This window comes from Xyrauchen texanus, chromosome 35, assembly GCF_025860055.1.
Source record: "Xyrauchen texanus isolate HMW12.3.18 chromosome 35, RBS_HiC_50CHRs, whole genome shotgun sequence".
NCBI lineage: Eukaryota > Metazoa > Chordata > Actinopteri > Cypriniformes > Catostomidae > Xyrauchen > Xyrauchen texanus.
The window spans coordinates 24,720,369-24,746,760 of NC_068310.1; the positions used below are offsets into that span (position 1 = coordinate 24,720,369).

The window sequence follows — 26,392 nt, forward strand, 5'->3', positions numbered from 1 at the left end:
AATCAATATGATACATGAGAGTACACACCTTATTATTCCAAGTGAAGGCTTTAAAACCAGGGAATTTTTCTCTCCAAATGTCTAATACTCCAAATTTCTGCATAAAGGCCTTCAGTGTGTTATTGGAAGAAGATAAAGCACAAGGGGGCCATCTGTCAAGAGCATTATCTAAAGTGATATTAAAATCTCCTCCAATTAATAAGAGTGAATTTAGGAATTTGGATAAACAGTGTATTAATCGACTCTCTAACCTCTGAAACAGAACATAATTTTCACTTTTGGAGTTGTACCCATAAAAGTTAACAATAAGTATAGTCAAAAGATCTAGTTTTATAAAAATAAAAAAACATAGTGACCAGTGGGGTCCCCTCAGAATAAAAAATATCCCCAGAAAATATATATTTTTAAAATTGCTACCCCGGCCTTACGCTCAGACCCATGAGCAAACCTGTCACGATTCACTGTTGTCTGCCCTGTGTTTCTCCCCGTCATCTGTTCCCGTACTACGCTTCCCATAATTCCCTGCTCTTATCACTGCCAGCTGTCCCTCATTGTTCCTCACCTGTGTTTAATGTTCTCATTAGTCTTTGTGTATTTGAGGCCATGATTTCTGTTCAGTATGGTCCATTGTTGTATGTAGTTGAATGTATCTAGACCCACCGTGTGATGCCTGTGCCCTTTGTGGATGTTTTCTCCTGTCTATGATTTTGTCTCCCCTCGTGGATGTTTTATTTTGTTTCTGTGTCTCCCAGTTATTTGTATTTGTTTATTTTTATTAAAATCCTTAGCTGCACCTAGATCCAGCTCTCTTGACTTCTTCCCAGCGTTACAGAACAACTGACCAAAGATGGATCTAGCAGCGGTCTTCCTCCAGTTGAGCTAAGCGAACCTCTCTATAATTGAGTACTCAAGTCAATTACATTGCCAGATGCACTGGATTTGCTGATAGTCACCTGAAGTCCATTTACCGGATCGGCCTCCTTGTCCATGAATGGAGGGAATTACCGGAGACCGGTGACTGCATGTGGGAGTAGTACGTGGATTTAATTTCAGAGATGTTCGCTTCTGAGAGTACTCATGGAGAGCCAACGCCCACGCCTGCCACGGCCAACGAGCCAACGCCCACGCCTGGCACGGCCAACGAGCCGACACCCACACCTGCCACGGCCAACGAGCCAACGCCCACGCCTGCTAGGGCCAACGAGCTGGAAGTCTCGTCCGTCCCAGAGCCAGCGTTGCCAGCCTCGTCCGTCCGGAGGAAGAGGAGAAAAAGGCTTCTGTTCCCCAGTCTCCCGAGCCTTCCAGGGCTCCTGTCTCCCGAGCTTTCCAGGGCTCCTGTCTCCCGAGCTTTCCAGGGCTCCTGTCTCCCGAGCCTTCCACGGCCCTGTCTCCCGAGCCTCCACGGCTCTGCCCCCGGAGTTCTCCACGGCTCTGCATTCCACGGCTCCGCCCCCGGAGTTTTCCATGGCTGTGGTCCTGCGGCAGCCTCCCAGGCCTCCTGACCCGGTCCCCGTCCTGTGGCCGCCTCCCAGGCCCCCTGACCCGGTCCCCGTCCTGTGGCCGCCTCCCTGGCCTCCTGACCCAGTCCCCGTCATATGGCCGCCTCCCTGGCCTCCTGACCCAATCCCTGTCCTGCGGCAGTCGCCCAAGCCTCCAGACCCGGTCCCCACCTTGAGGTCATCCCCTTGGTCTCCAGACCGTACCCCAGATTTGTTCTGGTCACCTTGGTCTCCTGGCCGTCCGCCTGACCTGCTCTGGTCTCCCTGGTCCCCGGCTCCATCTTGTGCCCCCCTTGGTCTGCCTGTTTTCCCCTTTGTGCCCCCCTTGGTCTGCCTGTTTGCCCCTTTGTGCCCCCCTTGGACCGCCTGTTTGCCCCTTGTGCCCTCCTTGGACCCCCCTCTAGAATCCGCTCCTTAGAGGGGGGGTTCTTGACTTTTTCCCTGCATTACAAAAACAATATCGTTAGAGCCAGATATCTTTCAAACTCAGATCACTACCTCTGCGTTTATACTAGGGCTGCATGATTAATCATATCGCAATCGCGATGTCAGCCTGTGCGATTATATTAAATAAATAAGTGCATGTGTGGACGTGACAGCCCATTCTCTCTGAGAGCTGTTTGCCCATTTTCTACACCGCTAATAAAATTGACCAGTCAGTCTCAGTTTAGGGAGTGGCAGATGCGGTCATGTCATGTTAGTTTCCGGTGTGCAGCGTGTAAATCAGGTGAAGATAGATGCCGAGCAGACTGACACTGAACTGGTGGCCAGAAAAACAGAAACACAGATCACAGCTTGGCAATATGATGTGCACTCTAACACGGAGACACTTGTCTCTCACCCCTGCTGTCTGCAGCTCGAGTGTCTAATAGAATCACAGCTTTGCGATATATCTTTATTTTATCCTTAATTAAAGTTCATATAATATGGGAGCGTGCCATGTAAATAAACACAAACTCCAAAACTGTCATTCTTTGTGCGGTCAGAGCCGTTTCAACCAGTCACGCAAGAGACCCAATCTGAGCGGGAGTTAAGACCGGGAGAGATTTAAAGTTCTGCCGGATGATGCACACTCCAACACTGAGATGCTCGTCTCTCACCCCAGCTGTCTGCAGCTTGCAACGTGTTGCATCATTGATGAGATCATCATAACATCAATCTTATGTGAAAAATGACATTAAAATTACAACAACAATAAAATGTGTTTGTTTGTGTGTGTATGTATGTATGTATGTATGTATGTGTATATATATATATATAAATAATACAACAACAGTTTTAGTGGTTTGAGTGAACCACACTTTTATATCCAGTTTCCTTTTCAAAAGAGTTTAAGTACATGTTACATCCTGCTTAAATGTCCCTGTTTGTTTGGACAATCTTATTTTCGTGAAAATTCGTATTCTTATTTATTGTTCTATTTTATTTAGGTGTAATATTGAGAAAATAACAAGTTTTCAGTAATGCAAAGATATTACTTAATTTTGTAAAAATATTTTATTTTGAAAACACTGTGCATTTATAGTTGTTGTTGTTGCTAGTTTGTATGTTGAAAAATACAAATTTCAGCATTATCAGTAATCTATTTGTGCATTTTCCTTGATAACCAAGCAAGGTGACTCATGATACCATTTGTTTATTATATCGCAATCGCAATATTAACCTCAATAATTGCAATATGACTTTTTTCCCAAATCGTGCAGTCCTAGTTTTTACCATAAGGGAGAGCGTAACAAGAGGTGCTGCCGTAGCGTGATACGACAGTACCATACAAATGAATGGGAGGAGCCGTAAACTAACAGCTACCTGTGTTTTCTGTTGTAAAACAGCCATTTTATTGCAGTAAACCCCACACAGTTCATTTGAAAAGGATTTGTTTTAGTGTAAAACACGTTGAAAATTAGCGGACAGTCGTTCAATCAATTAAGTGATAAGTTGTTTCCTCACAAAATCTGTTTATTCAGCAAACTGAAGCATCTCTCCCAAGACAGCCATAGAAAAACGGCCTAAGTAAAGTCTATGGAGCTTCGCGTTAATCATTGCTTTGCTAATCTTGTAGGTTCGACTTGATAAATAGCTCTGGTACCATCGAGCCGAGGGAGGTTTACGTAGCGTTTCTATGGAGACGCATTTGCTTATGGCGCGGAGCGCGCAGCAGAAGTCGCTAGAAACGTTGGGATGATGCGTCACCGCGCGTCAGACAGTGAGTAGTACCGAAGATACGCAGACACTCGCGGTGCTTGTGCAGGCTGAGCGGCGCATAAACAGCTAGCTTTCTATATGCATTCGCTTTGAACTGACAGCATACGTTCAACACACTACCTGACGCAAGGGGCAAAGCAAATTTAGGTGCAAACCGATAGAAGATATCGATATGTAAGTTTGAATGCCATTGATAAAAGTACACTAAAAATTATTAGCAAGTTAGCCAATGTGTATAGCTTCTGTCAGACAAGCATTATCGTGTCCTACCTACTACATACACTTAACTAATAAACAGATATGAACATGTCAGAGAATAACGTTCAATGTGGTGGTCGCTGTATTAAACAGCATAGAAGAACATCCAGTCTTCATCGGCACACATTTGTTCCCACAGCAGAGCTTGGCTAGCTGGTTAGCAGCAGATAAACTAGGCCTGTGGCATTGCACTGCTAACAGCTTTAGTTCATTTGACATATCCAAGACTGTCCTTTATTTAATAATTTGTTTATTTTACTGTGGAATGTATTTGCAATTCGCAAGACTGGGATTTATCCGTTAACAGTGTACTAAGGCTATCAGGGTTTCTGCTGGTGTGTTATTTTGTTGAAAGCTGCAAATCTTCTTTCATGTCATATCAGTATTTCACTATGCTCAGTAGCACTTATAGAGAGAGCTAAACATGCGTTTTGCAACAGTCTGGCATGCTAGTTACTTCGTTTGTGTGATCAAATTGACTTGAAAACAATTAATGACATGACCATCATTTTGACGTTTGCTCGCAAGATGTAAGAGAACAGTAGCTTGGATGGATTCGGGACATTTTGATAAATTCTATTAATTTACATGTCATAAATATAATGGATTATACATTTGCATTTTCACAGAGATCAACATGTATTAGTTGTAAAGGGTGGCTATTGCTAATATTAGCCTATCTTCAGTGGCGTGTTCTTAGTCAGCGTTCATGCACTATTTTATACAGTAGAAGATTGAATGTGCGCTGTTACATATTTTGCGAGCATTACCTAATTATTAATGTTTATTATATTGGTCAAACCCAAGGCAGATTAAGATTGTGTGCGCACTATTTGAAGATTAGTTTCCCGCTAGAGGGTGGTGTGTCTGTAGGGTCGTGCATGAATCTGCCAATATATACGAATTTGGGTTGCCACGGGAACGTCACCATCATGATCCACTTTACACGCCTGAATTTAGACTAGAGCTGGACTTTTTGAGACTTGCAGACTATGTTCAAGAATAGCTCGCTTTAACCATAGAAAAGTGCGTGTCAAAATAATCGTGTGAAATGTGAATATAAGGATTGCATCAGCAGCCCCACCCCTAATCCTTTTATAATTTAATTTACTATAAATATGTTTTTGTTTTATAATTGCGTTCTGTTAGTTCTCATTTCTCTGCACATTGCAAAGTTTTTCTTAAGTACAATGCAGTTGTTGCTAAATTTGCCACGTTTACTGTATATTACTTGCAAAACTCTTAATGGGGTCATGACATGAGGAATACAATTTTACTTTATCATTTAATAGTTAATTTTTCTTTAGGGTTGCACCTAACAATTATTTTGATAATAGTTTAATCTAGCAAGTATTAGAACGATTATTCGACTATTTGGGTGATTATTGCAATGATTAGTCATTAGCATTTAACAGACTATTCAGCTTGTACCTTGACTTAAAATGTTGTAATAAACCTGCTTACTAATAATAGAGGACACAATCAGTTTTTTTTTAATTCCTCTAAATGACATTAATTGAATTAAAGGGGCAAAAAAATACTTTTTATTAAGTTTAATTCAGTAAAAATAAATCACTGCAAAAATTCATTTTGTAATCAAGTGTTTTGTCTTGTTTTCCATTAAAAAATATCTAAAAATCGTTAAAACAAGATTTATCTGTGAAACAACATATATTATATTTAGATTTGCTTTGAGAATGTATCTTGAATATAGGTGTATTTTTTTCCCCAATTTTTTTATTCTTCTGCGAGTGCAGTAAAGTCAAACTATAATTATATTCAAGATCTATTCTCTATAAGCAAGTCTAAATATATTATATGTTGCTTCAGGTGAGTGTATCTTGTTTTAACGATTTTTAGATATTTTAAATATTAAAATATTTATTACATTCAATATTCTCAGAGAAAAAAAATATATATTTTGCAGTAGAGCTCCTAAATTAAATGTTTTTATTAGTTTTAGATATTTATATTGGAAAATAAGCCAAAACAACAACAAATCAAACAAGTATTTTGTTGCAGTGTTTAAGAATGCCCTCTCTCACTTTTTTGTTCACATCGATCCATCTTTAACTCTCAAAAACCAAAATCTCTCTTCTTAATAGAGCTGCATATCACAGATTTTCTTCACGATAAGATACAAATTCATCGCAACAAATGTATTATGATTCACTGTGTGGTGAGCCAACACGTTATAATCTAGCTGCAGCAGGCTTGCACGAGGGACAAGCATTCCCGCGCCAGAGTGTGCTTTAGCCGGGTGCGGTCTCCCCCCTTCATGCGACACATACTCTGACTCCACAGAGAAATGCCAGTTTTGGAGTTTATACTTATTTACATGACCTGCTTCCTTATTATTTGAACTTTAATAAGGGATGCATTAAAGATATTATGGCAGAGTGTCTCTCTGATATGCAAGTTTTGCTTAAGGGAACGGCAGCTCCGGCTCTGCTGTATTTCACAATGAGAATGCTTCTATATTTAGTTATTTAGATTTTTTGTGTAATTCCCTCACACTTTGCGATCCATATCACCTGAAGCTGTTTGGAAAGTTTAGAGTGCATTTGGACTGTGAGCTGCGTTTTCCTCTCATTCAAGCGTGAGTGCTCTCACGTGCCAGCATTAGTTTCTTATCTGATCTCATGTTGCGTTAAATGAGATGAAAGACTATTCGTCAACGAAAATTTTTGTAGACAATTCTTTTATTGTCAATAACGTCGACTAATCGTTTTAGCCCTGTTTTACTTTAAAAACATACTGTAAGTTTCAGAACTTCAAGCCACCAAAACTTCCTCTACATTGTTATGTCACGCTGTGGTAGACATTTGCATCTGATTGCCTCCACAACAAATTTACCTAATTTACATTATAACTTCCATAGCCCAGCCCAGTAGTGGAAAGCAGTGAGATGGCAATGAGAGACCAGGTCAGTCAAGAGCATTTTATCATGTGGCTTATTGTGCATTACACCGAGGAGACTCGCAGCATTTGGAGGCTCATGCTACTCTCCGCGATCCACCCACAACTTGCCACATACCCCATTGAGAGCGAGAACCACTAATCCCAACCACGAGGAGGTTACTCCATGTAACTCTACCCTCCCTAGCAACTGGGCCAATATAGTTGCTTAGGAGACCTGGCTGGAGTCACTCAGCACACCCTGGATTTGAACACACGACTCCAGGTGTGATAGTCAGCGTCAACCCAGGCTTCCGAATATCAGTTTTGAATGATTGCTTTTGTTTTACAGGCAGCCAGCAAGTGCCAAGTGGTATGACAGACGAGATGCAGTCTTCATTGAATTTTGTATAGAAGACAGCAAAGATATCAATGTTAAATTTGACAAATCAAAGCTTGATTTCAGGTATGTCTCTGTTGCAACCGTATACTCTTCCACACATTTCATTCATTGTCACACTGGGATTGTAAAATAATATTACATTGAGTATTAAAATCAAAGGATATGTTTACCCTTTTATTTTATTTAAAATATTCCAATGTCAAATTATGGAATTAAACTAGTCCTTAAATATTATGTCATCTTTGTTTAGATTGCATTTAAATGTTAATGCTTGATTGTCTGCCAGGTATAGTTATTTTGGGGTAATTTTGCAATTAATTGTCCTTAAATGAGAGTTTAAAATAACAAGTATACCCGTGCATGAAAAATTTAATAAACAAGTGGGAAAAGCTGTGATTTTATAGAATTTACTCTGCCCGTGTTCAGCTATTTAACGTACATACAAAAACCATAATTGATTTTTGATGGGAATCACAATGAGGCTGTGAGAGAGAGACGTATAGTCTCTTCAATGGGCTGTACAGCACAGTTTAAAGTGTTTTTGGATCATTCCGTGGACAAAACGTTGCAAAAATATCTTTCCAAGAACATTCGGTTGACAACAAAATAAAAAAACTCCAGACAACATAAGTTGTGGAAAATCAGATGTGATCTAGTAGCTTTATACTGAACAGTCTTTATACTGTATGTCTATCGCTCACAGCCTCGTTTTCATTCACTTAAAAAATCCGACAAGGCGCAACTGTGAATAAAGTCTATTGCCTGCCTCTTTAGTATTATACATTTCTGTACAATTCTATTGTATTTTATTCTAAATTGTTATATGCTATGTTTTTTTCTTTTTTTTTCTTTTTTTAGTTGTGTTGGTGGAACAGATAACATGAAACACCATAATGAAGTAGACGTTTTTGAGTCTATTGACCCAAATGTAAGTACACCTAGCGCCTCATGCTTTATGCTCCAAATTCAGGTTGTAAGTGCACTATCTGTATTTACTTTTGCAGGAGTCTAAACACAAACGCACAGACAGGTCTGTGTTTTGCTGTCTGAAGAAAGCAGAACCTGGCAAATCTTGGCCAAGGTTAACAAAAGAAAAGGCAAAGGTCAGGGTTTACGCATTGTTTAATCTATTAAATATTAATGCCATTATGTAATATGTTATTAAAAGTTTCTCATTGTACTTTGCACAGCTTAATTGGCTCAGTGTTGACTTCAATAACTGGAAAGACTGGGAAGATGACTCTGATGAAGAATTGTCCAGTTTTGACCGCTTTTCAGAGGTGCATGTCTAAATTTATTTGAAATTTTATTGAAAAGTTATTTGAAGTGTATGAAAGAAAACACTTTCACAGTGAGTCCTACTCTTGTGTGTGCGTGCGTGCCCACGTTTCTTTTTTTTTCTTAAAGATGATGAACAACATGGGAGGGGAAGATGACTTACCAGATGTGGATGGTGCAGAAGATGTGAGAGAATAATATTGTCCAAAGCCATTATATTGCTAAACTGACCAGACCAGAAGAAAATGCTAATAAAATGAGAGATTATAGATAGAATTCAGAGTTGGTTTAACTGTGTAAATATCTTCCAAATTTATGAATCTGCAAAACCTTCTGTGGTTCACCTGTTTGTATCTCCAATTTCAGGAAGAGTCTGCAGATAGTGATGATGAAAGTAAGTTTTCTTAAATGAGTTTTTCTCCTATATCTGCCTTCTTGTTTTGTTTATTCCTTGAGTAATTTGACATAATGTGAGTTCTGAAAGCCCAGGTTAAAAAAAGAATTAATACATATAAGCAACATATGATAGCAGTTGTAACCTTTATATATTTTTAGTAGACTCCTTTGCTGTTTATTGATTTTTAAGTTTGTCAATAATTTTCTTTCAGAAATGCCAGACCTTGAGTGAAAGAACCGGAAACCATTATGCAGAAGAAAGCAAGGATTTCCACTTAACAGTTAAATGAAGAGAGAGACTAGATTTGAGTTGCTAGCCATTTAAAAAAAAAATACTGCATCATTTTTTAAACCGTTTTTCAATATATTTCTGCAGAAAGGCACAAGGGATATATTTTTACTGTTGTGTTGATGGCAATCTAAGCCCCTCGACAATACACTTTACTTATCTGTTCTGCATGGACAATTGCAAGCTCTCCTGATGTACTGTGGAAACCACTTATGATCAGTTTACTCTACAATGGCTTTTACAGTCTTGGGCTTTCTCCTCAATGTCAGTGGGGTTATTGCATCATATAATGTATACATTGTAATTTGTAGTAATGGAAAAGAGTGTGAATGGCATTTTGAACACTTTCGGCCTACACCCTCTCTTATTCAAACTGAACATTTTATTTAATTATATGTTTTTAGTTCTTTTGTGTTTCGGCTAAAATTTCCGTGTGAGCGAAGCAAGCATTGTCTTAAGGCTGATGCTTTCATTTAGCTGCAAATGCCAGATAAAACATTAGTTTGCATTTTAAAAATGGCATATTTAGAGCCCTTGCACCGTTTCATTGGCAAACCCCTCATTTTAAGTGTTTTAGCTGCAGTTTTGACCTTCACATAGATTTTTGTCAATCCAAAATGTTCGAAGTACATAGTCCTGTCCATACACGCTGCTTTATGAAATTTATTTCAGGTTGGCTGTTAGTATTTGTTTTCTATCACACTTAGATGTGTAGCAGACAATTGTACACTGGTTTCTTCCATATATGTAGAGAGGGGTAATTAAAAAAACTAGACGTGCTGTACAGAACAAAAGGTTAACTTCTCAATAGATGACCAATTTGTGTTTACACTTAAAATCAATGCAGGTGTGACTAAAAGAAAACAACAATGTTGTGGCCTGTCATTTCAGGTTTATAAATTTCCGTTTGTTAAATGCAGTGGGGTTTTTGTCTACATATTTCTAATAAACTGTCTCTAAACAACACTTTTTGCATTTTTGTCCTGTTTATGCACATTTAATGTAGAGGATTACTTGATGTGGTTTTAATTATATTTTGTAGGGATGCTAAATATATTCTTGGCCATATCTGTATCCGTTTATATAAGCTGAGAATGCACTCAGCAAAATATTTAGCCTATTTTTAATATGTGCATTTTTATTAAAATTAAATTGAATGTTTTTAATATAAAGGGAAAAAATATTATTAAAGCATATTTCCTTTGTCTTGTGCAAGATTACTAAATTTTGATGTCTTTTTTTTTGTTGTTAACCATATTTCAAGTTATTAAAATTGAAATGCTAAACTCTTAAGATACAAAAGTATTCAACTATTTATTGTATATTATGTTCTGATGCATGATCTCACTTAAGGTATGTACAATTCTAGATATGAGCCTTATTGGGAACACTTAAAACAACAGACTAAGCAATAAAGAGTCATTATAAATTTTTTTTTTTTTTTCTCTGTAGTATTCACGAATCACTAGCTTGGCTGCAATGTTTTTGGTGGTGGAAAGCAAGTATCAGTTTCACCACCACAAGGTGGAGCAATTGTTCCATCAGGCCACGAAAATGACTTGATATATATATATATATATATAATGCACTACCTGTTAAAAGTTTTGAAACACTTGACTGAAATGTTTCTCGTGATCTTAAAAATCTTTTGATCGGAAGAGGTATGCTTAAATGTTTGAAATTTGTTTTGTAGACAAAAATATAATTACTATTATTTAATAAAGAAAAGCAGCCAATAAGTGCCCAACATAGACGGGAACTCCTTCAATACTGTAAAAATGCATCCCAGGGTGACACCTCAAGAAGTTGGTTGAGAAAATGTCGAGTACATTTCTGCAAATTCTAGGCAAAGGGTGACTACTGTGAAGATGAAAAAATATAACAGTTTTTATTTATTTTGGATTTTGTTTAGTTACAACATAATTCCCATAGTTCAATTTATGTTACTTAATAGTTTTGATGACTTTGATAAAAATTATATCAAAGAATGAGTAAGTGTTTCAAAACTTTTTACCGGTAGTGTGTGTATGTGTGTGTGTGTGTGTGTGTGTATGTATGTATGTATGTATGTATGTATGTATATATATCATTTATTTTAATTTTTTAAATGATGATTTTAAATACCTTTGAGTATTAACACTTGTGAAGAATGTAAAAATTAAAGCTGTCATAAACATCCTAATGTGTATTCAAGGAACTTAATTCTGTATTTCAAGTGCTTCAAAAAAAAAAAAAAAAAATTCTTATGAAAGGTTATCAGAGAAACCATCCAATAAAATGTATATTGTTTTAAGGTTTTTTAAATACTTTTACAAGAAACAATACAAATATTATCATCATGAATACAATTTTTTCCCTAATATCAAAGTTCTTTGAAATTATGATCTAAAGTGAATTGTCTTGATAAAAAATATGATTGTGTCTGGTAACATCCGCATGTAAAATGGCTAGAAATAGTATTTTATTTTAGCATAATGCTAACAATTTACACAAGGTTTATTTCTATTTCTTCTGCTCCAAACATACTTCAAACATATTTCTCTGTCTGCTCGTATGAATGTAACACATCATAAGAAAGTGTTTCACTGCTGTTCAAATGCACTTCGGATCACATAATTTATATATATAAATGTTTTCTATCTGAAAGGACTAAATATTAAATGAAACAATTGACAATAAAATGCCAAGTAATCTCTTCAGTAATCAAAATACTTTTTGAATGTATCTGTATTCTAAATACCAATTATTTATAATATATCTGTAATGGAATTCCATTACTCCCCACCCCTGCATATGACTACATCAATGTCAACCCAAACTAGTTTATGATTCGTTTTTAGCGATTAGAGACTAAACACATAATGACAGATAATGAAGCTGTAATTAAGCATCCCACATAACCAGTTATATAGGAGAACATGCTTTTCATGTGATTGCTCATGGTGGTTTCATTGTAATTATAATCATCTAACTATACTCCTGAAGACATCTAAGAAATATAAATATATTAAGTCTCCTTTTAAAATGAAAGATAACTGCTTTTGTAGAAGTGGAGAAAAAACACATTTAATTTTTTTTTAACTTGACAGAAATAATCAATAGTGGCTGAATAGTTATTGGTTGGACTGCATGTTCAGTGGACTGCATCAGCAGTTGATCTATAAGGCCTGGGATATTTTAGGGGTAGAGATCCCTGAGCTAGCATTTTGTTTAAGACAGTGGCATTTTCGGAGGTTGGGCCTGTGATAGTTAGTTGTTTTGTGTTGGTGTCAGCAGTCTGCACTGGAGGTAATAGAAAAGTCCCCATGCAAGCGGATTTAAGCTGTCTCTCCTTTGTGACAAAATGTGGCTTACCGACACATGAGCAGGCAGTGGCATGGAGTAATCCTGCAAAGAAATTTGGTTACCTCAGCCGGGCCTTGCAGAGCAACCGCAACTCATAACCCAACCAGAATTACCTGCTTCAAGAGCAAACACATTTGACCCAATTAGTTCTCTTCCCAAGAATGAAATCGGAGACTTATGACACCTTCATTCTTTAGTTAATCACCATCTTTAGTGAAGGTGGTGCTGCCTTAAAAAATGACCTCACATTACCTTCAGTATGTTGAATGAAAAGATTATGCACTGTGCACAAGGATTAGCAATCTAAATAGATGATCTGAAAATACCCTTCATACCTGCTGTTAGTCTTATTATCTGCTTGGTTTTGTTCTTAACATAACCCTGCTAAAAAGACCAGCTTAGACCAGCATGAATTTCCAAGATGGTCCAGGCTGGTTTGGTGCTGCTCTTGCTGGTGGACTAGTATGGCTACAGTGATTACCAGCAAAGCTTTGATAGTCAGCCAACAAGGCATTTCTGACGAAGCTGGATGACTTAATTAAAAGTTTAGTAAAGAAACCAGCTCACCAGTATCCCATGCTGGAACCAGCATCCAAAAAATATGCTAGTCACCAGCTATTCTGGTCTTTTTAGCAGGGGCATCTTTTAAAGTATTTTTGGCACTTTTTGTCTCCAAGATATTCTACATATCTTGAAAGAACAACTTTCTTCTCTAAATACATCTGAATAAGAAAAGTTAGAGTGAATTTGCCATGTTTTCTTTTTTATTTCAGACCTGTTGGCACTGTGCTGTTTGCAAACGGAACATTAATGTTCTAGTACCATTTAAGCAATTATCATTAGATACACTGCCCAACTACACAAAAAACTAATCAATGAAGGCAACCAAAACTGTTGTGGCCAGCATTTTGTTTCATCCCAAATGAAAGAGCAAAAGCACAAACTAAGCAGTATCCATTCACCAGAGTACGGCTCTCTGCCATTGCCCAGAGAAGAGGCTCAGTGTTGCCCCCACCCCACCTACACCTGCTCTCCAAACATGGATTTTCCAGAGCTTTATTGAGCCTCAGTCCAGCAGCCCTGCCAGCACACACAATGTAAATCTCTGCCTAATCAATTCTGCACAGAACAAACTGGCACTGCCCTGACCAGGGCTATTTGCTTTGGCAAAGCCCACTGATTAAGGCTGTGGAAAAATGACTCTTTAACATAAGTGAGAGTGTAATTGAGTGCATTTATATGCACAATCAAACACCGATTATGCTTAATAGGCTGATAACGTATGTGGTTACGTAAATGCCACAAACAGCGTTCCTTTAAGGTCTTAAATAGTTTAAGCATAAATCGAATGGCACACAGCTAATTCAAGTGTGCTCACGCCTGTTTACGCTTTGTCGTCGATAGCAAAGAATAAGCAGATTTTTTATAATTTTCTATGGTGCCTTGGCCTCGACATGGAATTAGAAAAGAAAAAAGGCAATTCTGACTTTATATCTCACAATTCTGGCTTTATTTTCAGCAAAAAGATGGAGTTTTCACTTGCATTGGCGTATAATCTCAGTGGATGTTTAGAATATCAAATTTGTAAAAATGGTAAACACAAAAGGCAAGGTGGTTCTATGGAGCACTATGGTGCTATTACTTTAAAGAGTCACAATCACTAATTTTTGTCAGTGCCTCACTCGTCAAAGATTAAGCAGTGGGTGGATGACGCAAAACTACCCAGATGGCAACAAAATTTGGCCCAAATCTGACTTACTTTTGTATTTCGGGTTTGGTTCTAGCAGTGGAATTGAAAAGCATTTGGCTGAAGTCTGGTGTGAGTCTCGGTCAACCAAAAGAAACAAAAGGCAAAGACCCAATTCATTTGGTTAAATATTGGAGTCGTGTCAACCAAAATCGGCTGATATCTGGGCTAAGTTCGGTTTGCCCAATGAAGAAAAAGACGTGCTGAAGAACCGGTGTGTTAGTTGCGTTGATATTGTTAACTATTTACAGTTGTTGTTGCTCTCCACCTGGAAAGCTTGTATTGGGAGTATCTTATGGAGACAGGAACCAGAAAACAGTCTAGCAACTATTAGAATCATAATGTTGCAGCACACGGTTAATCAGGAAACTGTGGATAAAGTCGCAATTACGAGAAATATTTGTTCTGCAGTTGAGAGATATAAAATCCCAATTGCATGCTATAATGTGAGGGTACATTTTACAATAAAGACTTTATAGCTCACAATTGTGACTATATCTGACAATTTCTAAATTATATTTAGCAATTTTTACTATTTCTCGCAATTGTGTGATATAACACAATCCTGAAATTGCAAGATATAAATTTGCAGTTGCGAGTGAAAAAAAAAAAACTGTGAAAAAATTGGAAATGAGTGTAAAGTTTGCAATTGTGACTTAATATCTCGAAATTGAGACACAATTTTTTATTTATATCACACAGTTTCTACTGTTTCTCACAATTGTATGATATAAACACGAAAATACGAGATATAAGCAGCACCTGCGCAATATAGTGGCCACTGGATCATAAGTCATAATTGCAATTCTGAGTGGAAATCTTACAATTGCAACTTTATCTCTCACAATTTTTACTGTATATTTCAGTTTTTACTTTTTAATCGGGATTGTGTGATTATAAAATCTAAATTACAATATGTAAAGTCGCACTTGCGAAATATAAATGTGCAATTGTGAGATTATTAAGAAATAAAGTTGAAATTGGGAGAAATAAAGTCACAATTTCGAGATACAGTATAAAGTTGCAATTGTGAGATATAAAGTCAGAATGACCTCTTATTTTTTTTAGTCCGTGGCCGGATTCTGCTTCCAATAGTTTTCAGCATATTGGTGTGCATATGTAAACGCACTCAATGGTTTCAGAGGCATGATTTGTATGTGATACAAGACAGATATTGCCTCAAGACAATGAGCAAATCAGGGCAGTTGCCTGAATAGTACCTCGCAGAATACCCCCACACAAAAAAACAACAACACAAAAAGCAAAAGCCATTAGCACACTCTGCAATCAAAGTCTAATCAAAGTCAAAAAAGGAAACCAAACTGCTAAAATGTTCTTAAAAACTGTGTGGAAATCACTCTCAATGACATTCACACATCAGTAATGACAATATTTAGGATGTAGTGCCTCAACAACCCAATTTGTTTCATATGCACTCGTTTCCACTGCATGCAGAGTTAGTTATGATAGGCTATATCCGTTTGAGGCCCCCTCTCTGTTATACGAGAGTGGTTGTTTCTTTGTGTCAGCACTTAATCCACACTGTGATGGGGACTAGACCATTTTAGGAGCCCCAGTGTTGTATATGAGTTCAGCTGGGGCCAGAAGAGGCAGTCCCCAAACACTGCTCTGTATTATGGGCTGGGATGGGGGGCAGTGGTCCTCAGTGGTTCTCTTCTAAATGTCACCATCTGCTATGCCTGATTCAGAGTATAAAGCAGTTATTCTGTATTCTTTACCATGGCAAATATCACCATATATATTTTGCATTATTTAAAGGCAATTTTACTAACATAAAAAGGGTTAATAAAACTACAGTGAAAGTTATTTCTACTTCCCTTGATGTGAAGATGATGTGATACCTTTCAAATTTCACCACCTCTTAAACACAAGTTTTTGGCAACTTGTTTGAGCTTTAAGGGCAATATATGACCATGAGCTAAAATCCAGGAAGTACAGGACAGAAAACGGTTAAGAATTTTTTATTTGATTTGTTGTTTTGTCTGCAGCCCCCTCCCACAATTCTGGATTAGAGTGTCACTGAGGGCCACGGCCGTTATAAATAGCCCTGTGGCCTCTCTCTTCCACATCAGAGAGGCTGAATGTCTGCAGGACATGCTCTTATTTTGTCTACCCATGTCCTTTATTTAAAAATTACCTAGAACTTTTACATAGATGCAGAGATCACCTGACAGTTTCCCCACGTAAGGTTTTATTACAAAACCACAAGTCAGAAATCAACAGGACAGATGATTTCAATCTTGTGATGCAGTGCCGTTCTCCACGAAAACGTATCTGTAGGTTAGAGAGGCATTTATGCTCCGTGTTTGATCGCTTATAAGCCTTTGTTTTTTGTGTCCATTCACAAAAAATCAAAGGTACCGCAGGTGATTTTAGACAAATCTCTTTTGGTTACTATAAATTCACATCCCTCCATTTTTTTTGTGGTCGCCTCTAAATTATCACAGCCATGTGGGAGTTCCGGTCCATGTCTTTTTGGCGGGCTGTGTTTGCCGAGTTCTATGGCACAATGTTCTTTGTATTCTTTGGACTGGGAGCAGCTCTGCGCTGGACCACTGGACCACACAATGTGCTCCAAGTTGCCTTTTGCTTCGGGCTAGCAGCTGCCACACTCATCCAGTCCATTGGCCACATCAGCGGTGGTCACATCAACCCAGCGGTCACATTTGCCTACCTGATCAGCTCCCAGATGTCCCTGTTTCGCGCTTTCTTCTACATCTGTGCTCAGTGCTTGGGTGCTTTAGCTGGAGCTGCTGTGCTGTATGGGGTCACACCAAACAATATGAGAGGCAATCTGGCCCTCAACAAGGTAAGGGCAAGTACAGGATGATTTGATGCAATACGTTTATTTGTTGAATTGATGGAACCAATAGACTATAGACGTGTCAGAGCATTTCTTAAAGGGTTAGTTCACCCAGAACTAACTCTCATTTACTCATCCTAATGTTCAAAACCCTTATGACTTTCTTGTATCCACGGCACACAGGGAGACATATTTGAAGAATGTATACTGCTCTTTAATGAAAGTAAATGGATACTAAGGCTGTCGGTCCCTAACAGTCTGCATAAATATCTCCTTTTGTGTTCCACGGAAGAAAGTCATACAAGTTTGGAATGACAAGAGGTCGAGTAAAACGATCTCTTTATTTATTTGGGTAACTTTCAGGTGAGTGACAGTTCAGTCAGTCTATGGTGCACACAATAGATGTAATCTATCAAAAACTTGGGAAGGCAGAATTTTAGAATTGCAGAATTTCTGATAGCTAGAATTATTTACACTCAATTTCACTGATATGTAAAGTCCTAAAAACCTAATAACAGATTTATAAAATCCTAATAATAACATTGTATTCCTCATTTCAGCTTCAGCCAGGCATCAGTCTGGGAATGGCCACTACCATAGAGATATTCCTGACTATGCAACTTGTGATCTGCGTCTTTGCTGTGACAGATGAGAGGCGAAACGGGCGACTGGGCTCTGCTGCCCTGTCCATTGGCTTCTCAGTGCTTCTGGGCCACCTGCTGGGGGTAAGAGACTGCACACAGGACATATAGAGGCCCCAAAAATTATTTGGACGTTTAAGCGTCTTTACGTTTTAACGGAATCAAACCAAGTGTGGTTTATTTTAATGAAAGAAAGCACAGGCACACTTTTCAAGCAAAACATTTTAAAACAAGTTTAGACAAAAGTACTTGGACACTTTCAAATGTCAATTGAACATGTCCATAGTTGTTGTAAACTACCCCTGCTACACCTGTTTGAACTTGAGGGGGACTTCATACCTCCACTAAAAAGACCTTGAAACCAGTTGGTTGCAAGTCATTGCAAAAATAGCTCATAAAACTGAAGTTAGTTCTGAGGTCTAGCATAATTTGTTTGCAGGTGCTACTTGGTTTGATATTTGATGGCATGAATTTCATGCATTTATTTCCACATTTCCTACTGTAGATCTTTCTGTTATTCAGACATGTATAGCGCTTGTACAATTGGTTAGTTAATTGACCTTTGACCTTCTGTATAGCTGCTCTGAAACTATGTGTATTGTTAAAATAGCTATTCAAATCAAATGAATTGACAAGTAAACACAATGTAGCTTAAAATGGATATTTAAAGCAATTTACATTAATGGTCAAATCCCGCTGCAGATGTATTACACTGGAGCTGGAATGAACCCTGCTAGGTCTTTTGCCCCTGCTATGCTCGTTAGGAACTTCATTAACCATTGGGTGAGACACATTTTTCAGATGAAATACACTTGTACTGAACATTTGAACTACTAATTGAATAATACATTTGACGGTTTTATCTGCCTACTTTTTCATTTCTGGTAGGTGTACTGGGTGGGCCCCTTGATCGGCGGTGCTGTGGGTGCTCTGCTGTATGATTTCATGCTCTTTCCACGTATGCGTGGTCCGTCTGAACGACTGGCCATACTTAAGGGCAATCGGCCTCCTGAGGCTGAAGCGCAACAGGAGACCAGAGGGGAGCCCATTGAGCTCAAAACACAAGCCCAATAAACACTGCCAGGAAACGTTGGATCCCTTATGAAGAACAAGCAATAATTACACACACCTTATCTCAACACACCATCAACATACTAACTGTAATCCAAAACATAAATCCATTGGAGAAATCAAGCACACTTCCAAAGGCAATCAAGACACTAGAACCCCTTCAGAAAGACTAAGAATTATAGGATAAGAAAAGGAACTGAGGACTGCACTCTGTACCAGCAGGTATAGAGAGCGAGTTAGTGCCTGCTGATCAGGTTGCTAACACCGCTCAGGCCAAGGGCTTCTCTGTCATTTCTAGTCTACTATGAGTGAATTACACTAGAAGTGGACTTATGCATAACTTTTTAGTTTCACAGGGTTTAAAATTACACATTTTATTTCAGGTTTTTTTTATTATTATTATTTTCTTTGATATTTCAGCAACATGACATGTGTATGATATTATTAGCATTTTGCAACGGTTTACTTTTCATTCTACTTAAAGTCTACTTTACATTACTCAGTCGTGTGTGTGTGCGCGCGCGCATGTGCGTGGTGTGTGTGTGTTTTTCCGACAGTTTCCAGTTTGGCTCTAAAATTTCCATCACTCACCATGTGCTTGTAAAAATGCAATGTTCCTTTTTCTATCTCACAAAATTAAAAAAGCATTCCTTCCTTTTAATCCTTGGTTTAGGAAGATGTTGATTTACAGCTAAAAGTGACAAATCATTTGGGAATTTGGAATTTGTTTCAAACTGTTGTATTGTTGAACTATGGCCTAATGGCCCAGGATGTTTCTTTAAAAGACACATGGTTTCACCATCATTCATTAAACATAATAAATATACAAAACAAAACTAGTCTATTGTTTGAACCAAACTTTTACCTTTTAGGCGGTTTGATTTGTACTTTTTCTGCCATATGAATCTGCATGCAAAGATTTTCTGTTTAGATTAGTGGGTTTGGCATTATTGTGTGTAAATAGCAAGTTAGGGAAAAGCATTGAGATTTCTTCTCAGACAAGATAATTTTTGTTTAGTTCATTGTTGAAGGAATATTGTAAAGCCTCACTAACCTGAGAAAAGTAAATCAGAAAAAAACATTAGACACGACATTTATTATTACATTGGAGAGGTATTTATTATTCAGATTTTCTTTAATCTTTAGGGCATTTGTCTAAAAACATGGTCAGTGTAAGGGTTAATACAAAGTCAACTCTTCCTCAGTCTGAGGTTAAGGGATTGCTGAGTGACTGAAATGTCTGGATTTCTCTAGCTTGTATTGTATTGGGTGGTAAATGCACATTGACATTGTAACTTTTGGTTCTGGTTTTGGTTTGCGATCCCAGGTGTTCAGTTGCAATTTCCTATTTGCTTTCCTGCACTGTTTCCACTCTCTCACTAGCCTCTTCTGATCCAAGACCTGACTGAAGGAAGGGAAGATCGGAGTTGGTTGAAAGATCATCAAACCACACAGTCACCTCCATAGGGTACTGTAAGCATACTGCTTAACTTCTTGACTTTCTACATAGACATATCAGTGTTTAGGATACATGAAAATCAGATCCCATTTTGTGCTCCAAGCATTATGTAAAGTGTAAAGGTTTCTTTTAAAAAGGAGTATAAATTATCATTTCAAGTTACTGAATGTCTCTTCTTTAGTAGTTTAATGGGTGTGAGGTGTGCAATAATGCCATAGTGCTTGGATGTTTTAAACAACTTTTTTATTTTTTTACAATCTCTAATTGAACACTAATATTTGTTCAATGGCCTTTTTACTTATGGAAAATTAGACAATAATTTATTCTGGTCAAACCAGAAGCATTACTCAGGCAAGACACTGGCTCATGAGAAATTTTTCTTTATTTATCAGATGAAGATGATAAAACATGAATCTTAAATTCAAATATTTCTTGATAAAAACATATTGTTATTTGCTTGATTTACATTTTTGGTCACGTTGAATTAAAAGGGAAAACCTCATACATTTAAAAATTTAAATCTTTCATGGCTAAACTTTGGTGTGGTTCAGGGACAAAATTACAAATACAAAATATTTAGCATCTATGATCACGCAGGTTCAAGGTAAAAACCCTGATTAATAGACAACATTTTATGGCATTCTGTAGGAATTGTACAGTTACTGTTGGCCTTTGAAAAAACATCCCATTTGATATTGAGTAGATTAAAGATTTATATTTTACAATATATAGAACAGTATTTTTTGGAAGTCAAAATCAAACTTAATAGGAAAGAAACTATGTATATTACATTTTAATTTGAAGAAAGATGACAAATTCAAGCACTAAAGACAGAATATATGCCAAGCAGTGTCTACACTTTTTTATCATTCAGACATACAACCTTAATGTTATTTTGAGAAAAAGAAATAAAAAAATAATATAATAATAATTTTGCATGATTGTTATAGACAGAGAAGCTTCCTAAGAGGCATTTTTATCAATGCTTGCCAATATGAAGTCACACTAATGTCAAAATTGAGTAAGAGATCATTGTGCCACCAAATTAACAGATGATACGTGACAATGTAAAATCAACTTGTGATATGATATAAAATTGACTAACTTTATCTTAAATCATAAACCAAACTGTAGCATCATAAGAATACTGAATAGTAAATATGCAATAACAAAATAATTCATGCAAATAAAACCGGCAAATGAAAAACTGTCAGATGAATTTAGATGGAAACATGGCCTTAAACTAAGATGTAAAACATTGAATCTAAGGAAGTTACTTTCTTCAGAGTTTTATAAAAAAAAAAAGAACAGATCAAAAACGAGTGCTTTGATGCTATTCATCTCAGCTCATTTCTGAAATTAAGCCAAATAGGAGTGTCTGCTTCCCTTGATAATCAGTTTCGTTCAGGACATCATGACTAAAATACTGCTAATCTGCTCTTGTGACACATATCCACACTGGTATCATGTTTTCCATGCATTTGTGATTACAGAATAAGAATTTATAAAATATTTGTATAGAGATTGTCCTCGCAAAAAGAAAAACTGATGCAGAATTTAATTTGAAAAAAAATAAATGACATTCACTATAGGAATTCCCATGCCTTTTCAGATTTAAATCATTTTCATAGCTTTTTCAAGCCTGGAAATCACAATTTTAAAATTCCTTAATTTTTCCAGGTTTTCCATGACTGCAGTAACCCTGTTTTCTGCAAGTAAACTTACAAAATGTGGTTCCTATTTGTTTTTCTCTGCACTAGGCAGGGAGGACAAAATTAAGTTAAATCTATTTGGTCTCTTGATACAATGGAAAATACTACCACATGATTGCAAAAAAGAAAAAATAATTTCTTGTGTCACTTGTCAGTTAGAATTTCTGCCGTGTTGCTGCTTTCAAGTCTAGTCATAAGACTGAAACTTTTATGGAATGACTTTTGAATTTAGATAATACATGCTAATCTGAAATAGCTTCACCTGCTTATCGAGGACATTTAATTTAATTTCTATAAATTGATTTTAAAAAACAATTCTCCATTTAACTGCATTAAGTTTAGTGTGTTTTCCTGGTGGGTGGAGACCTATACAACCCATGTAATGTAAGGCATCTTCTGCCCACAGTCTCATTATTTACCAGCGATTCATGGATATGCCCTGTAGCATGTTCAAAACAAGTTTATCTAATGTTTTCCTACAGATACACCTCTTTTGGGAACAAATGGTGTCATGTGTACGTTTGGGATTTTGGTAAAACATGTGAGTTGCATTGGATGTCCTTTAAGCACCAAGCCTTTTTCCACTGAGAATAGTGGGGTAGTACCTCAAAATTCCCTCAAAATTTCCTCCAGTGTGTCCATGTCCATGTCGTCACCTGAGGGATTTGTTGGCCTGTTATAGAGTAAAAAAACATGAGAAACACAATTTTGGGAAATTGAAGGCACTTTCCATAAATGTATCCTTTTCATAGACTATATTGGCATTTCCACTATATTTAAAGAAATACAAAAATAAACAGTCATCACTACTGCGATGGGTTTCTGTTTTGTTCTTTCTGACTACCAGAGGCAGTGCGTCACACTGGATATTATCAAGTCACTTGTGCCTCAGGATAACACGGAGTCCTCCCCTTTTTAACACAGTGACTTCCTGCAGACTGTCCCTATAATCTTCTTGCAAACACATGTGTGCAAGAATTGCAGGTCATAACATTTTATTTAAAACATTGGACTCCATCCTTCACAGCCTCACAACAAAACATTTTGTTGAAGACTCATGGTAATGCATCCTCCAGAGGCTGCTGCGAATTGCAAGCTGAATTCCATTGAGGAAACCAACTCATTCATGATTTTATACAACTGACTTCAAGTGAGTAGTTGTGAATGTCAGCAGGAGACAATGGCTCTGCTGGTGAGTGTTACTTAAATATATGCAGGGTTAGTTCTCATCCTCCTAGCATTGCGGTAGGTTATCAAGAGTGTTTTTGCTCCATGAAACAGCCATAGTGCATTCACTAATAACTAGCTTGCTAGCCTGCCAAATCAGTCATCAGTCATACTGCTGTGAGAGTGTGCTCTCCTTTTAGCCGTATGTGTGTTGAGCTAGTGTAATTACCCTACTCAACTACTGGCATTGGTTAAGTAGTATATTAGATAGCATTGCTAACACAATAATACTGTACATTCATTATATTCAATAGTGTTATATAACCCAACATATATATATATATATATATTTGTGTGGGTTTACATACATCAGAAGTTTACATACACTTTGTTAGTATTTGGTAGCATTGCCTTTAAATTGTTTAACTTTGGTCAAACGTTTTGGGTATCCTTCCACAATCTTCTCGCAATAAGTTGCTGGAATTTTGGCCCATTCCTCCAGACTGAACTGCTGTAACTGAGTCAGGTTTGTAGGCCTCCTTGCTCATACACACTTTTTCAGTTTTGCCCACAACGTTTCTATCGGGTTGAGGTCAGTGTGATGGCCACTCCAATACATTTACTTTGTTGTCTTTAAGCCATTTTGCTACAACTCTGGGAGGTATGCTTGGGTCATTTTCCATTTGGAAGACCCATTTGTGACTGAGCTTTAACTTCCTGACTGACATCTTGAGATGTTGCTTCAATATATCCACATAGTTTTCCTTCCTCATGATGCCATCTATTTTGTGAAGTGCACCAGTCCCTCCTGTAGCAAGCCACCCCCATGCTTCACGGTTGGGATGGTGTTCTTCGGCTTGCAAGCCTCACCTTTTTCCCTCCAAACATTACGATGGTCATTATGGCCAAACAGTTACATTTTTGTTTAATTAGACCAGAGGACATTTACCAAAACGTAAGATCTTTATCCACAGGTGCACTTGCACACTGCAGTCTTGCTATTATTTGGTCATTTTGGAGCAGAGGCTTCTTCCTCGCTGAGCAGCCTTTCAGGTTATGTCGATACAGAACTCGTTTTACAGTGGCTATAGCCTCTTTCCTATCTGTTTCCTTCAGCATCTTCACAAGGTCCTTTGCTGTAGTTCTGGGATTGATTTGCACTTTATGCACCATGCTACATTCATCTCTAGGAGACAGAATGAATCTCTTTCCGGAGCGGCATGATGGCTGCACGGTCCCATTCTTTACGAGAAGTGCCCTGGGATTTTTAATGACCACAAAGCATTGGTATATAGATATGCGATTACATTATATATACCGTGTACAGCTTATTGCCTGAGATGCAGTGACAGCCAGAGTGTTTCCATTCGGCTTCTAAAGTTTGCTGTCCGTGTCAGCGTGGAACAATTAGTTCACGCCTGCACTGCGTGGATGGCCCCTCTCCAGACAAATGATGGACATGACTACTGCCCCTCCTGTTTGGGGTTAGAGCACCTGAGACAGGGCTTCACAAAGGATGCCTGCATGAACTGTAGCATAATGCCTTGGGAGCTGAGGACTTCCAGGTTAATATTGGTGGAAGAACTCTTGGGAGAGTCACTATTACAACCACATAAAGCAACTGCTAAACGCAAAAGAGCTGAAACAGTGGGTGCCTCCACTGGTAAGAGGCCTAAGAAGGATTCTATCAAAGAAAGTGGATGCATTGACTCCGGAGTTTGCTTATATTAAGTCTCTGATACTAAATCTGCAACCAGGCGATGCGCTCGTGCCTGCAGCTGAAAATCCCACCATGAAGTCATCCATCTCAGAGGATGATGTCCTGTCAATGACAGCTTCCCAAAGCCAGTTCCATGAAGAGGTGGAGGTATTTTCTGATCTCCACTCTCAACTCTCCCATGATGGCTCACAGAACACCGCGCATTGGTCTGCAGATGGGTTAGATTCAGATCAGGGTGTGGTGAAGCAAGCTCTCCACAATGCATTGGCATGCTTAAATCTCGACACAAGTGCTTTTTTCAGAAGAGCTTTGCAAACCTCTACTCTTATGTTCCTCCATCCAAGGACTATATAGAGGAGCTGCAGAAGTGCTGGGATAATCTGAAGTCCCTTACACATCACACTAGAGCAAGCAGGGCTTTGGTTGCAATGCAGGAGGCAGATATTTATGGCTTGGGTCAGATGCCTAAAGTTGACCCGCTTATGGCCTCTTTTGTTCACTCTCCAGAGGAGGCTTTGAGGCCTAATGCTCGCTGCCCACGGCCTCAATGCTGAATTACTGATGATCTCTCATTCAGCCTACAGCAGCACGCATGGGTCGCATTGGGAATTCGCTCTCCCATCTCATGCTAGTACTGTCTCAGTCCCTTCAATCCTTGGGGGTGATCCTTCAGCACAAAGCCTAAGTGATGCTTCACTGCAGGCATTTGCATTTATGTCAAGAGAGCTGGACAGACTTATGTCAACACTCACACTCACCCAACAGTTCACGTGCCCTATCACAAGAAATAGCTGTGCTCCTAGAAAAAGGCGCCATCGAACCAGTAAAGTTGGCAGCACGGCTCTGTGTGTTCTATTCTGTCTATTTCATAGATTTCCAAAAAAAAAACAGTGGTGTAGACAGATCTTCGCAGCCTCAACCAGGTCCTTAAGGTGTTGCCATTTCACATGCTGCGCATGGCCGATGTTCTCCAGACAGTCATGCAGCAGCAGTTCACCACAATAGATCTGAAGGATGTTTGTTTTCACATCCCAATTGCACCACAACACAGGCCATTTCTCCATTTTGTATTCCACGGCAAGGTCTATCAGTTCTGTGTCCTCCCTTTAGGCCTTTCTCTATCCCCATGGGACTTCATCAGGTGTATGGCTGTATCTCTGTCTCCAATTCAAGCCAGAGTGGAGCAGGTACTCCCTTTCCTGGATGACTGGCTGATCTGAGCTCTGTCTCAAGAGCAGGCAGTAGAGGTAACCACTTGCTGCTTTCCCATGTTTCTCAGCTGGGCATTAATGTGAATGTCAGCAAGAGCCTGCTAACTCCAAATCAGTCTGTGAAGTTTATAGGTATCGTTCTGGACTCATAGTTGATGAAAGCCGCACCATCACCGCAGCGGGTGGACAGTATCCTGCTCCTTCAACGATTTTAGAGACCGGTCAGTCTCCCATTCAGATGCTTCCTCAAATCTAGGTATACTAAATGTAGA

The 26,392-nt window shown here is 38.3% G+C and overlaps 3 protein-coding genes across 3 annotated transcripts in view; 2 read left to right on the forward strand and 1 right to left on the reverse strand.

Annotated features, from left to right (window-relative positions):
• The first annotated feature begins 3,679 nt into the window (after positions 1–3,679).
• LOC127629216 (prostaglandin E synthase 3-like) lies at positions 3,680–10,206 on the forward strand. The gene is made up of 8 exons (XM_052106344.1): positions 3,680–3,875; positions 7,210–7,323; positions 8,119–8,188; positions 8,265–8,363; positions 8,451–8,540; positions 8,668–8,724; positions 8,905–8,932; positions 9,147–10,206. Coding segments are annotated over exons 1-8 (480 nt in total). The 5' UTR covers positions 3,680–3,873; the 3' UTR covers positions 9,167–10,206.
• A 5,816-nt stretch (positions 10,207–16,022) lies between these two features.
• LOC127628513 (lens fiber major intrinsic protein-like) lies at positions 16,023–19,687 on the forward strand. Its single transcript, XM_052105304.1, has 4 exons — positions 16,023–17,145; positions 17,700–17,864; positions 18,483–18,563; positions 18,669–19,687. The coding sequence occupies exons 1-4, from the start codon at positions 16,786–16,788 to the stop codon at positions 18,852–18,854; spliced, it is 792 nt and encodes a 263-aa protein (XP_051961264.1). The 5' UTR covers positions 16,023–16,785; the 3' UTR covers positions 18,855–19,687.
• Positions 19,688–21,605: 1,918 nt separating this feature from the next.
• stat6 (signal transducer and activator of transcription 6, interleukin-4 induced) overlaps positions 21,606–26,392 on the reverse strand; it is a 53,542-nt gene continuing 48,755 nt past the window's right edge. The window contains exon 21 of the mRNA XM_052105303.1: positions 21,606–22,695. Coding sequence (XP_051961263.1) covers positions 22,629–22,695 — 67 coding nt within the window. The 3' untranslated portion in view covers positions 21,606–22,628. The remainder of the gene's footprint in view (positions 22,696–26,392) is intronic.

Excerpts from the sequence above, each read along its gene's own strand:
- LOC127628513 (XM_052105304.1), top strand. The coding sequence starts at position 16,786 with ATGTGGGAGTTCCGGTCCATGTCTTTTTGGCGGGCTGTGTTTGCCGAG. Across the intron at positions 17,146-17,699 it reads GCAATCTGGCCCTCAACAAG|CTTCAGCCAGGCATCAGTCT; the intron begins GTAAGGGCAAGT and ends TCCTCATTTCAG. Across the intron at positions 18,564-18,668 it reads GGAACTTCATTAACCATTGG|GTGTACTGGGTGGGCCCCTT; the intron begins GTGAGACACATT and ends CATTTCTGGTAG.
- LOC127629216 (XM_052106344.1), top strand. Across the intron at positions 8,189-8,264 it reads TTGAGTCTATTGACCCAAAT|GAGTCTAAACACAAACGCAC; the intron begins GTAAGTACACCT and ends TTACTTTTGCAG. Across the intron at positions 8,933-9,146 it reads TGCAGATAGTGATGATGAAA|AAATGCCAGACCTTGAGTGA; the intron begins GTAAGTTTTCTT and ends ATTTTCTTTCAG.